Source organism: Neovison vison, chromosome 11, assembly GCF_020171115.1.
Source record: "Neovison vison isolate M4711 chromosome 11, ASM_NN_V1, whole genome shotgun sequence".
Taxonomy (NCBI): Eukaryota; Metazoa; Chordata; class Mammalia; order Carnivora; family Mustelidae; genus Neogale; species Neogale vison.
The window spans coordinates 31,158,492-31,172,275 of NC_058101.1; the positions used below are offsets into that span (position 1 = coordinate 31,158,492).

The following is a 13,784-nucleotide window of genomic DNA, read 5'->3' on the forward strand; positions in this document are numbered from 1 at the left end:
GCCTGGGTGGTTCGGTGGGTTGGGCCGCTGCCTTCGGCTCAGGTCATGATCTTGGGGTCCTGGGATCGAGTCCCGCATCGGGCTCTCTGCTCAGCAGGGAGCCTGCTTCACTCTATCTCCCTCTCTGCCTGCCTCTCCATCTGCTTGTGATCTCTCTCTGTCAAATAAATAAATAAAATCTTTAAAAAAAAACCATATTACTAACATAAATGTCTTAATCGCAAAAAAAGTTAGAAACAACATAAGGCTTAGGTGAAATTAATTTAAGTTACAATATTTCTCAGTTTTTAAAATCTGCTTTTTAAAAATCACATGAGACATTCTAACTTCATTTTAAGCTCGGTGAATTGCTCATCTCCTCCAAAGTGTATGTTTGTTAAGAGATATATAACTATATGGGGCGCCTGGGTGGCTCAGTGGGTTAAAGCCTCTGCCTTCAGCTCAGGTCCTGATCCCAGGGTCCTGGGATCCAGCCCCGCATCGCACCGGGCTCTCTGCTCAGCAGGGAACCTGCTTCCTCCTCTCTCTCTGTCTACTTGTGATCTCTGTATGTCAAATAAATAAATAAAATGTTAAAAAAAAAGAAATACATAACTACATGGTGATAATAGAAAGGATGCAGCACAAAAGTTGAAATGGACATGATTTATTCACTCTTAACCAGTCAAATTCTTTCTTTTTAAGCTAAGGATAGCAATGGTCAGCCTGGATATGAAATAAGTGAAAAAAAAAAGATCCTTACTACTTCAGTGTAGACCAATGTCTGTCCAACCTTTTGAAAATGTCTAGGTCCCTGTGAGAGTAAGACCCCTCTTTGTCATGGCAGGCATTAAAGTCCATCTGGTATTTTGTGTATGGAAAGTCAGATATGCAAATGTCAGGTGATATGTGCAGGTATAAAAGCAGTTGAACTATACTCTGTATCTAACCAAAGACTGTCACTATTCTGGGAAGGGAAGTTGAATGCCTTGTACAAATGATTTAGGGAAAAAAATCCTTCATATGGGAAAACTGAGCTCAATTAAAACAAAAAAACAAAAAAACGTTGTGAGATTAGATACACATTGACATCCATAGCTATATGACTAAAAGCAAGATTTTTGGTTTTTGCTATTTTGTTTTGTGTGTGGGGTGTGTGTTGTGTACTTTTATACTCACCCGTTCCTGTGTCTTCCACCTCAGCTAACCAATTTTCTACTCCGTTTCTATGAGGTTGACTCTTTTTTCTCCTTGATTTTAGATTCCACAAATGACATTACACAGTATTTGTCTTTATTTTTTTTAATTAACATAATATCCTCAAGATCCATCCATGTCATTGCAAACGGCAGGATTTCCTTCTTTCTCACGAATGAATATTCCATCGTATGTATATCCCACATCTTTTTTATCTGTTCACCCACTGACAGACATTTAGGTTGTTCCCATGTCTTGACTATTGTGAAAAATGCTACATTGAACATGGGAGACCATATATCTTTTTGATGTCCTGTTTCCATTGCCTTTGGATTATATAGAAGTTCTTTCTTTTTTTTTTCCCCCTTTTTTCTTTTTTTAAATGGGCCAGGTTCAGTGCTCAGGTCAAATGGTTGGCTGCCAACCATTGCTGCCCTGGGGACTGACCTGCAGTGTTCTCTGCTAAAGCTACCATCTCTAAATGCCCATGTCCTCCAGCCCTAAGTGGCCATGTTGTCAGCCTGGCCTGGGCAGAGACCACAGTGGAGTAATGGGAATACTTATTTTTATAATTTTTTTTTAAATTTTTGAGGGATGTCTGTACTATTTTCCACAGTGGCTGCATGAATTTACATTCCCACCTATAGCGCACAAGCGTTCCCCTTTCTCTACATCCTAACCAATACTTACTTCTCATCTTTTTGATAATAGCATTCTAACGAGGAGTGTGAGGCCATACCTCACTGTGGTTTTGACTGCCTTGCCCTGAGAATTAGTGATCTTGAGAACTTTTTCGTGTACCTGTTGGACATTTGCATGTCCTCTTTGGGAAAATGTCTATTCAGGTCCTCTGCCGCTTTTGTAATTGTATTGTTTGTCTTGGGGAGGAAACATGGGTTCTTGAATGAGATTCTCCAGCATTGAAACCTGTATTTTCTGTTACTAGTTCAGTGACTTTGGACAAATTCTTCATATCTCAAAACCTCAGCCATCTGCTGCACAGAATAGGAATAAAATAACAGCCCTAGCTTCATTAAACATCTGTAAGACCAATGCATCCAAATCTTGTAGAGCTCACAGCAGAATTCAGTGAAAACAGTAACAACAATAACAACAAACAAACAAACAAAAAATCCATTCAGTTCTTTTTAGCTGAAATGCATTGTTCTTTACAGTAGTTTATCTCTAATTATTCTGGTTCTCTGGCTTACTCTTATTCAAATTTAAAATGATAGCAGTAGTCAGCATGATTATTGGGTCCTAAATAGTAAAGTCCTGTTCTTTTCCTTTCTGAATGTTCTTTTTTCCTACTCAAGATACATTTTAATGTTTATCTTTATAGAACTGGTGAAAAAAGAAACCGATGTGGTGTTACTATTTATTTCTGTATTCAGTGGATGTCAGGTAGCTGGGTTTTTTAAAAAAAATTAAATAAAAATGTAAGAGGGGCAGGATCTAGCAGAAGGGTCTGTGATGTGGCAGTCAGAATTACTTAAAAACAAGGTATTGGGGAAAAAAGATATTTCTTTTTTTTTTTTTTTAAAGATTTTATTTATTTATCAGAGAGAGAGAGGGAGAGAGCGAGCACAGGCAGACAGAATGGCAGGCAGAGGCAGAGGGAGAAGCAGGCTCCCTGCTGAGCAAGGAGCCCGATGTGGGACTTGATCCCAGGACGCTGGGATCATGACCTGAGCCGAAGGCAGCTGCTTAACCAACTGAGCCACCCAGGCGTCCTGAAAAAAGATATTTCTAAATGAATTTGGACTCATGGACAATAAGCTCCATTGATTTTGAATATTTTATTCTACCACCACCACTCACAAAAGGAAAAGGTTAACTTGTCTCAAGAATTTCACTTTGGGTACATAGATTGAACCACACTAGCACAGACCGTTTTAAAAAGTACAGACAAAAGGTTGATATCCAGGATCTATAATGAACTCCTCAAACTCAACCCACACGAAACAGACAAACACATCAAAAAATGGGCAGAAGATATGAACAGACACTTCTCCAATCAAGAAATACAAATGGCTATCAGACACATGAAAAAATGCTCATCATCATTAGCCCTCAGGGAGATTCAAATTAAAACCACATTGAGATATCACCTTACACCAGTTAGAATGGCCAAAATTAACAAAACAGGAAACAACATGTGTTGGAGAGGATGTGTAGAAAGGGGAACCCTCTTACACTGTTGGTGGGAATGCAAGTTGGTGCAGCCTCTTTGGAGAACAGTGTGGAGATTCCTCAAGAAATTAAAAATAGAGCTTCCCTACGACCCTGCAATTGCACTCCTGGGTATTTACCCCAAAGATACAGATGTCGTGAAAAGAAGGGCCATCTGTACCCCAATGTTTATAGCAGCAATGGCCACAGTCGCCAAACTATGGAAAGAACCAAGATGCCCTTCAACGGATGAATGGATAAGGAAGATGTGGTCCATATACACTATGGAGTATTATGCCTCCATCAGAAAGGACGAATATCCAACTTTTGTAGCAACATGGACGGGACTGGAAGAGATTATGCTGAGTGAAATCAGTCAAGCAGAGAGAGTCAATTATCATATGGTTTCACTCATTTGTGGAGCATAACCAATAGCATGGAGGACAAGGGGCGTTAGAGAGGAGTAGGGAGTTTGGGTAAATTGGAAGGGGAGGTGAACCATGAGAGACTATGGACTCTGAAAAACAGTCAGAGGGGTTTGAAGTGGCGGGGGGGTGGGAGGTTGGGGTACCAAGTGGTGGGTATTATAGAGGGCACGGCTTGCATGGAGCACTGGGTGTGGTGAAAAAATAATGAATACTGTTTTTCTGAAAATAAATAAATTGGAAAAAAAAAATACGGGCATAAAAAAGAGACATCCTCTTTTCTCCTCTGTGGAGATTAAGGCAATTAGCATACAACTACTTTTCTCATCAGGCAAGGTAGAAATAAAATCCCAGATCTGGGCTAAATATCTTTACTTTAGATAACACTGCTAATTGAGCAATTATACCATGTTTGATATAAGTATGGTAGGATTTCAGAAGTGTTGTTCCAGGATTTTCTGCCTTTTGCGCCCACAGTTCTTGGTCATGGTGGTTTGAAGAATGAAGAGGTAGGCCAGATGAAGAGTGGAGGGCAGCCAAAGCGGAGTTTATTGAGTGGTAGTATAAAGCTCCTAGAGAGGGGGTTGCCCAAGAGGGCTTGCCCTTGGAGTTTCTAAGAGGGGTTTTTATGAGCTCTTTTGTGAAACTATCTTAAGCAATCAGATCAGAGAGTGCTGAGTCATGCCAATCAGGGCTTTGATCACTTATCTGTCTCCCTATTAGGTGCATGTCAGCGTACTGATGGTCTTTTTTGCTGACAACTGGTGCTTATGTCTTAACTGCCCATTGCCTATGATAGTGACATATGCTTTGTGGTTAATTGTCTTATTTTAGGATGTGTTGCTGAAGTCATCTCTGCAAAGGCTGCAAGCAGAATGCTAGTGTAGTCTTGTCTAAGCTGCAAAACAGGTTGTCAGTGCTGTTTTATTGTAGCTATCCTGATTCCATATATTGTTTTGGGGACACTGGCCCTGACTCCCTAACTATCTAACTCCTAACAGTGTTATCAAGGGAAAATGGGGGGGAAGAAATATCTATTATCCAATATTTATTAAGCATTAGGATGGGACTTTGGGTCTCTCAGTTACCATTTTATTTTATTTTTTATTGTAGAACATCTATTTCCTAATTTTCAGCTAGATTTTAAGCTTATATTTGGTGCATAAGGCATGGAAATTTTTCCTTGATGTAATTATTTCTCTAAAATATTTTGTTAGTTCCTTGTTTGGGAACAACAAATCTTTTGTTGTTGTTGTTAAATCACTGTTTATTGCATAGAACTTTAGATTTTGGAGGTGTAACAATCTGATGAAAGTGCTAAGTAAATTAACGAGATATGTTAAATTTAAGTAAACATTATCCATGATTATTTTTTATATTTATATTATTCCTTTTTGTTTGTTTGTTTTTGCAGAACTGGGAATTAATTTTGATCACATATGGCAAAAAACCTTGACCGTGTTAAACCCGCTGAAGCCAGCAGATGGCAGCATTATGAACGAAACGGACCTCACTGGGCCTATCCTGTTTTGTATCGCTCTGGGAGCCACCTTGCTTCTGGTAACAGACTGCAGCAAGCACCAGATTTTAATGTGTGTCAAGTGTTATTTTTGAAGAAGTCTTTGTTAATACAGAAGACTATATGTTACTTGATAAAGTGTAGATTATTTAATTTATAACTACCCTTTTTTTTTTTGTGAGGCATAGTTAATTGAACCATAGTGATAAAGAGAAACAACCCTCAAGTATTAGGACAGAAAAAATATAAATTTAAACAGAATATCAAAAATCTAATCACCAAGCAAGTTTTCAACAAAGTGGGCAATCCCTTATGTCTTTCTTGTTATTCAGAAAAGATTGTCAATTTGAAGAAGTTGAAGGAACACATGGATTTGGGAAATACTGGCCCAAATTTCATTTCTTGTTTTCTGTGACACTTCGGTTGTGACACCAGAGAAATCCTTTCTCTTTGCTCGTCATTTCCTCTGCTGGGGTGTGCCTATAGAATATTTCAAATACTGTGTGAGATATGAGTATGAGATGAGTCTCCTTGTTTCCGGTTAGGTTATTATGAGTACATTAATTCGCAATGTGTAACCAGTGATTTGTATATTTAACCTATATATTTCCCTATTATTTGAGTTTTCTGCTTTTTATATAGGCATTTTTCCCCTTGACTTTACCATTCGTCTTGTGTATGGGCCTCTTTCATTCTTTAAATCTGGACTAATGTGGTGAGTCTCCAAAGAAGTAAAGAAAAACACATTTCCACCCACGTTAAGTTTAGAAGACATTTAGCTCATACTTTAGAAAAATGTTTCATTTAAAGGAAAGGGAAGAAAAAGAGAAAATGTCTATGATTTTAAACCAAGGAAGTAATGACCATATGTGAAAAACAGAGGTTGAAAAAGATGGTCAAGCTAGTCTGAAAAGTAGTTTCATTAAGGTACAAAGAGATAACCTTGACAGGAGAAAGAATACAGGAAATTAAAAATTCTAGGAAAAGCCCTTAAAATCACTCTTAAGTCCACTTCTCTGTCTCTTGGCTATCCACTTTCCATAAATGCTTTTTCTCCACTATAGTTACAGTTTTCAAAAGTAGATGTAAAATGTATTTGCAACTAAATAAATTTTCACTTTTTATTTATTAATTTATTTTATACCAGTCAAAATATTTAGAGCAATCAAGTTTCTGCATGGTGATATGATTAATAATCACATCATATTTATCTAATACAATAGTATTTAGTGATAGCATCTTATTTCTTCCTTTGAACTACTGTAATGAAAATACTCTGTAAATCAAACACTATCTCAACTAGAGTTTTAATTTAGTCTTTAACTTCCCTTCTTTCTTTGTCACAGTAATATGATAATCTTAGCTACACTAAGTTAAGACCATGTCAATTAATCAAATAGAAACAATCAATTTAATATATTAAACCATATTTCTTTTTCAAGTGATTTCTTGTATAACAGCTGTTTGTTTTCTTTTAGAAAATGTTAGTATTACCATCCCTTAAAGGAAAGCATTAATCCCATTAAGCTCTCTTTGGGGTGTATAATGTTAGTTGGAATTATTTAAATATCCTCTTTTTTGTTTGAAGTACAAAACAATATAGGCTAAGAACTCATGGAAGTGAGAAATTGAACGTACCCCTAACTTTGCCTCTAGGTATGATCTTGAGATTTTTCTTATTTCTTCATTTCTTCATTTTGAAGACAAAAAACACTTATGTAAGTGGTTCTTAAGGTTCCTTTCAGCTCTAAAATTTGGAGGAATATGTGAAAGTGCATATTTTCTGAAATATTTTATAAGCAGACATTATCAGTTTTATTTTCCCATTAGATGTCATTACTTCAGAATTGATTCTAACACATGTAGAGCAATAAAGACCAAAAACAACAAGAAATCACCCAGGTATATACTAATGAAGTCAGATTTCACTCAGAGCCCATTTGAAACTAAACTAACCATGCCCTGGGTATCTAGAATTGAAATGTAAAAGAAAAGTTTATGGACTGGTATAGGCATTGTACTAGAGAAAGCAAAATTGAATCCAAAACAACAATCGATTTGTTCATTTTCTCCAGAGGCATAAAACTCATGATCATATTCTTATCAATTTTATAATTTCTGTTGACATAAGGCATGACATAGTATCTTTTAGTGACTTTCCTCATGTTGAAGGAGGCAAACCAAAGAGGACAGCTTCAAACAGTTAGCATAAATTTAGTTTTATTTTTGCTGTCAAAATTATTTCACCCCCAAAACAAGGAAGATAAGAGGTTTAAAAGTATGGCTCCTTTTAGTTTTTCTGGTAGCTCTAAGAGTATGATCTGGAAAAGGAACATGCATGACCAATGGAAAAGCATAATCAGAAGAATAATGAGTATTTCAAATTCAGATTTAGTAAGGAGAGTGGTACAAGGAGGACACGTAAGGTTTTGAGGTTAAGAAGAAATGGAACATTGGTTTTCCATTTTAATTACAAGCCCTTTTTTAGAATTTGAAACAAATTAAAAATGGCGATGGCCTCTGCCAAATGAAATCACAACTTAGAATGGATAAACTGACCAGAGAAGAGATAAGGAGACCAGTCACTAACTGATATCCCAAAGGGACAGTTTTACTCTCAAATTAATTTTGTCCACCCTCTATATACCCCGCCCTTTTTATAAAAGTGCTTGGGGTCAGAAAGTTCTAGCTCTGTGTGTTTTGGTTGTGGGGAAGTTGCCCTTCACTGTTACAGCTTTCACTACCTCAGAATTATCCCGTCCAATTAAAACATGAAGTAGGATGTTTCTCTAATATAAGTGATTTTAAATGGTCACTATTTTCCAAGTGGAAAAAACTTACCCAATAGAGCAATAACTAAGAGGGTTCTTAAGCATGTCCATTAGCATTATTAGTATTATTTCACAGGATAGCCATGAGAATACAAAAGTTACTCAGTAAGAACTCATTATGGCTACTGCAGGAGAGAATTCTGCAAGCGCAACTCAGGGACATTTTGTGAAAGGACTTGGTAGTGACCAATCTCCCCATCTCTGTACAGGAAGAAGAACTCAAAATAGCTAGACAATTTTGAACATTAAAATGGTCATAATATTTTCCATTAATTAATTGCAAAGTAAATATCTCTTTACTCTGTAAGACATAAAGACTGTATAGATAACAGCCATGGAGAAGAGAACATGACAGCTAAAAAGCTCACTCTCTGCATTTACCAGATCCTTCCTTGTTTTGCATGATTCCTATGAAAAACAGAGTCAGCCTATTCAATATTTACCCAGAATTTCTAATCAGCATAATGTAAATAGAAAAACTAAGTGCGTTCTTTACTGGAGCTTTGGCATCCTCAGGTAGCAAACATTAAAATATCCCCTGTTGAATCAATAGTAGTTTTTGACTTTCTCTGGGTGAGTTTAATGGGACTATTTCAGCTCCCAATCCCTAGTGCCTGTGGGAGATGGCTATTTTTATGAGTCCTCAGAAAATCAGTGTTGTATCCTGAACACTACTGATTTCCCTTTAACAGTACTTCTTTTATGATTCAGTACCAGTTGGTTTATATAAACCAGGTTTTCATAAAGTATGTTCAGTTAAACTGGTAATAGGAATTAGGAAAACAAAGGATTCTGTGATCAAATAAGTTTAGGATATGCTAAAAGGTCAAGTTAAAAAAGGTTTAAAAAGGTCAAGTAAGTCCCGTTATTTTAAGACTTGGGAGAGCTCCAAAAGTGTCCAACATCTAATTTTAGAACCAGACTGGCTAGGTTCCACGCCAAGTTGCACCGCTTAACATTTTATTTTCAGTTGTATATTCTCTTCACCTTAGTTTCCTCATGGGTAAAATGAGTATAATAATGGTACCTACCTCATAAAGTTGTTGTGTGGATTAAATAATTTAATACATGTGAAATGCTTAGGATAGGATCTAACAGTAAACCCTGTAGGTATTGGTTAACATTACTCATTTGCCTTGTAAAATCTTCAAGATGAAATTAGATTTTTTTTCATCCATTAATTCATTCATTTAATTATTTAACAAATAGGGAGAGTAAGTATATTCTTACTTATGTCTTGTACTTCTAATAGGTGATACATGATTTAAAAAAAAAAAAAAAACTTGAAATTTTTTTCATCTTTTCAGTGGCATGCACAGGCTACCCTGAATATAACCAGAGGATTTGTTTTCAGGACCGGAAGTCATGGAATAGTCAGTGTTTTCTCCAGAACTCCCAGTCTCCTGATGACTGTGCCCAAAAGACATGAGACAGTGTTGAGCTGATTGATTCTAAAATGCTTCTGCTCTGTTGACATTCCAATTTCCTCTTGATCTTTGTTGTGTGTTCACCTGTGTCCTTCCCATTGTTTCAGGCAGGAAAAGTTCAGTTCGGTTATGTGTATGGCATGAGTGCCATAGGTTGCCTGGGGATTCACACCTTACTAAACTTGATGAGCTCTTCCGGGGCATCTTACGGCTGCGTGGCCAGCGTCCTGGGCTACTGCCTGCTCCCCATGGTCATCCTGTCCAGCTGCGCCATCTTCTTTTCACTGCAGTAAGTGCCTGCGTGCCCTAGTGCACCCCACGTGCACAGTCCTCTCTCAGGCTTGCCACACCGGGGTGACAGTTAACCTCTTTTCTGATCTTTTTGGGAAAGGAATTGGGGAAAGTTTGGCTATTAAGAGCGACACACAGATTCAGGAAAGTGGGTCAGTTTGGGCTCAGGTACTGTTCCTATTTAGATGATGTAAACAATAAATTCAACCAAGCTATCTGTGAAAGTGGCACTTTGGAGGTGGTTGCAGTCTTCAGTACGAACCATTGTCTGGGGTAATAGAACAACTGCATGAATTCACTTGTTTGATTTTGGAAGAGGAGCTGCCTGGTGAACACTGACGAATTGCTTCAGCTCCCAGGCATTCTGCCTTTGAGGCGGCAAGCGACTGCGATTTCTCAGCTGGGCTCCTTGCAATGAAGAATTCCCAGGAACCCTGATGAGGATATTAATGCTGGAGAACTTTATAGCGTATATGCTCAGCCAATAGATTTTTTTTTTTTCTTTTTTACTTCCTGGGAAGTTAGGATTTGCAATTCAAAACTATTAATGAGGATCCAGTAGATATATTTCTGTTGGGCAATTTCCCAGGGCATGTGAACGAACATCACTACCACAGTTTGGGGAGAGCAAGTAATTACATAGTCTTTTGTCCCCTACGTGCTCGGAACTCAATAAACATTTGCCATCGGTGCCCATTCTTCCACATCCAAAGGAGACACAATTTGCAATTTTTTGGATGATCCACATTTTAGGTTATGAACACTACACTGGATAGTGTATTATATAAAAAACTTACCAATGCCAAAGGTAGACATTGTAAAAGAGCCTTTACAAATTTTGTTTAGATGTCTCATTTAGTTTTTTAATAACATTGTTGAGAGTGACTTAGTTGGAAATGCTTCTTTGTTTTAATATGGTCTCACATATATAAATATATTTATCTACTTATTTAGCTTGAGTGGGAGGGGCAGAAGGAGAGGGAGAGAATCCCAAGAGGGTTCTTTAGCAAGCTTTTCCATTTACTATGTTGTTTGGTACAGACATTTGACATGTTAATACAGAGTTTAGTTCTATTTAGTTGAAAGCTTTTGCCAAAGAATGCTGTAATCATTTAAGATTTAAAAATTTAAAATTTAAAACATTATTTCCAGCAAAGTTAAGATGCTCTATTTGAGCATCTCAAATGACTTCAGATTATTAGGGGAAGAAAATAACAACTAAAATGATGTTTGAGAATCATCAGAAGTCTGGACCCTTTTTCATTAGAGATTCATTCTGAAATGATAAAGGATGATTTAGAAATCTTTTAAATTATATTAAAGGAGAGTAAATTATCCAACTCCCTAAGACTATTACACTGAAATTTCCTTTTTGGGCGTAATACTATATCACTCCAATCCATCACATATAATTTTACATCTTCGTTCATAAAAACTTATATATTAGGTTGACCTATAAATTTTTCCCAATATATATTTATTAAACCAATGCATATCATATTTATTAGAGGACACTCTAAATATTTTTGGTTTATTTATAATCCATAGCATCAGAAGCCATATATTGTATAGTTTTTCATTTGTTTTTCTCTGGTTCAGTTATTAAAAGTAAATATCTTTGTCATTCTCACAAATAATAAACATAATTCTCAACTTCAGATTATACCAGGATCGAGTGAGACAGTGTAGTTTGATGGTGAAAGGAACAACGTTGGGATTGGGAATTAGGAGATCTTGACCTCATGCCATTCCACTGTGTAATTTTCCTCATGTCACTTCATCGATCTAAAGCTGGGGACTAGCTATCTCATGATCTTTTGTAGATCTTACAGCTTATTTTTCTAAATCACACATTCTGTTATGCACATAAAAAATGAAATTCACTCTTTACTCCCATACCTTCTCTTTTATCCCCATGGTGGCTAGACTTAACTACCTTATTTACCCATTCATTTTTTTTTTATATATATTTTTAAAATTTATGTGTTTGACAGACAGAGATCACAGGCAGGCAGAGAGGCAGGAAGCAGGCTCCCTGCTGAGCAGAGAACCTGTTGAGGGGCTCGATCCCAGGACCCTGAGATCATGACCTGAGCCGAAGGCAGAGGCTTAACCCACTGAGCCACTCAGGCATCCCTACCCATTCATTCTTTCAGAGCCTATTGCCTCCACAATTATTTTTGAAGATACCAATTTGAACAAATCCATCCCAATAGTCTAAAAAATCCACAATACACCTACAAAAGGAATCCTCAGCAATGAGGTGGGAAGCCACACACAAAATTGTGTTCCCTACTTGAAGTGTGTCAGGCTTTGCTATTTCAGATAGAAACCTGAAAAGCGGACGTGGGAGCAGTGGGGACAAGGCCCCCAGCTGGATTACAAGTCCAGTTTTCTTTCTGTTCATACCATGCATCAATTTGGAAAGAGAGTGTGGGAAAAAGAATGTGTAATTATAAAAGAAAGCCCTAAGCATAGTTTTTTTTTTTAACATTTTTTCAAAAAATATTTTATTTATTTATTTGAGAGAGAGAGAGAAAGCATGAGAGGAGAGGGTCAGAGAGAGAAGCAGAGTCCCTGCTGAGCAGGGAGCCTGATGTTGGACTCGATCCCAGGACTCTGAGATCATGACCTGAGCTGAAGGCAGTTCCTTCACCAACTGAGCCACCCAGGCTCCCCTAAGCATAGTTTTTATAAAAGATTTTCAGGAATTGGGATTTGAATATTGACAGATGACGGTAACTGTAGGTGAATTTTTGTACTCCTATGAGTTCAAGTTTTACTGAAGTATAAAATATTTACCTCTGATGGGGAATTCAACTCACAAATTTTCAAGCTGGCCAAGGCCTTTGACTTCATACAGTTCCTCAACCTTATTTTGCAAATGGAGAAAGTAGTTATAAATATTGTACCAAGGATATTTCAGAGGCAGCTTTGATTCAGTAATCTCCTTTACTCATGATATAGGGTAATCATCTCTTTTGTCTTTGCTATAGGGGCACCTTCGGAACTGTGTTGGCACTGGTCATTATTGGCTGGTGTAGTCTCTCAGCTTCCAAAATCTTCAGTTCAGCCTTGGGCATGGAGGGACAACAGCTTCTCATTGCCTACCCTTGTGGCTTACTTTACGGACTTTTTGCCCTCCTAACAGTTTTCTGAAGAGTATTTGAGATGGCGTTTCAAGATTCTATTTGTTTCCTGTTCATATTATCCTGGAAATGTGTTAGCATTCAAATTCGGTAATATGATTTCTGCTTTATTGCTGTTGAGAGAATAATAAGCAAAGAGACAAAACAGCACTTAAGGCTGGTACTTTAATAACTTGTTTGGTTTGAATGATGTTTTGCTTTTTGGTTTGGTGCATTAAAACATTTTAAAATGCTTTAAAATCAAAGGGGATATAGTCGTTGTACTGATGCTGTATCCTGCTTTTCTCAATGGATCTATTTTTAAGAAATTGTAAGTAAATAAAATCATATGATGACTGTGTAAAGTAAAGCAATGTTGAGCCTTTTGAGAAATGTTCATGACAATTCAAACTACGTTACTGGTTAAGGTCACCCTGTCTAGCACCTTTGAAGAATTGCAGGGGAGGGTTATATAGGGTTTAATTTACCTGAGAGCTCAAAGAACCTCCTGGTTTTCAGTTCATTTACTATAACATCTGTTCTTTTGTCCTGTTTGAACAATGCATTAACTCATCACTTTTCAAGGCTTCTTTCTAGGTTTAGACGCCATGGTTCATTATTAAAATTTCTTTCTTTCCTATGTCCTCAGTAACCTTACCGTTTGCTTTCTAAACAATCACATGTGATGAGAGGGAAGCCCACTTGTTTCATTTTAATATTACTATATCTTAAATGGCTCCACAGTTCTGCCTTTTGAATCCTACGACATTATCCTAGTGAACTGATTTTCACAACTTGCGAGATGATTATATCAC

The 13,784-nt window shown here is 37.1% G+C and overlaps 1 protein-coding gene across 1 annotated transcript in view; it reads left to right on the forward strand.

Annotated features, from left to right (window-relative positions):
• The window catches only part of YIPF7 (Yip1 domain family member 7), a 34,326-nt gene extending 21,326 nt beyond the window's left edge, over positions 1 to 13,000 (forward strand). Inside the window, exons 3-5 of the mRNA XM_044224436.1 lie at positions 5,186 to 5,333; positions 9,658 to 9,839; positions 12,838 to 13,000. Of these exons, the coding sequence (XP_044080371.1) occupies positions 5,186 to 5,333; positions 9,658 to 9,839; positions 12,838 to 13,000 (493 nt within the window). The remainder of the gene's footprint in view (positions 1 to 5,185; positions 5,334 to 9,657; positions 9,840 to 12,837) is intronic.
• The last annotated feature ends 784 nt before the right edge of the window (positions 13,001 to 13,784 follow it).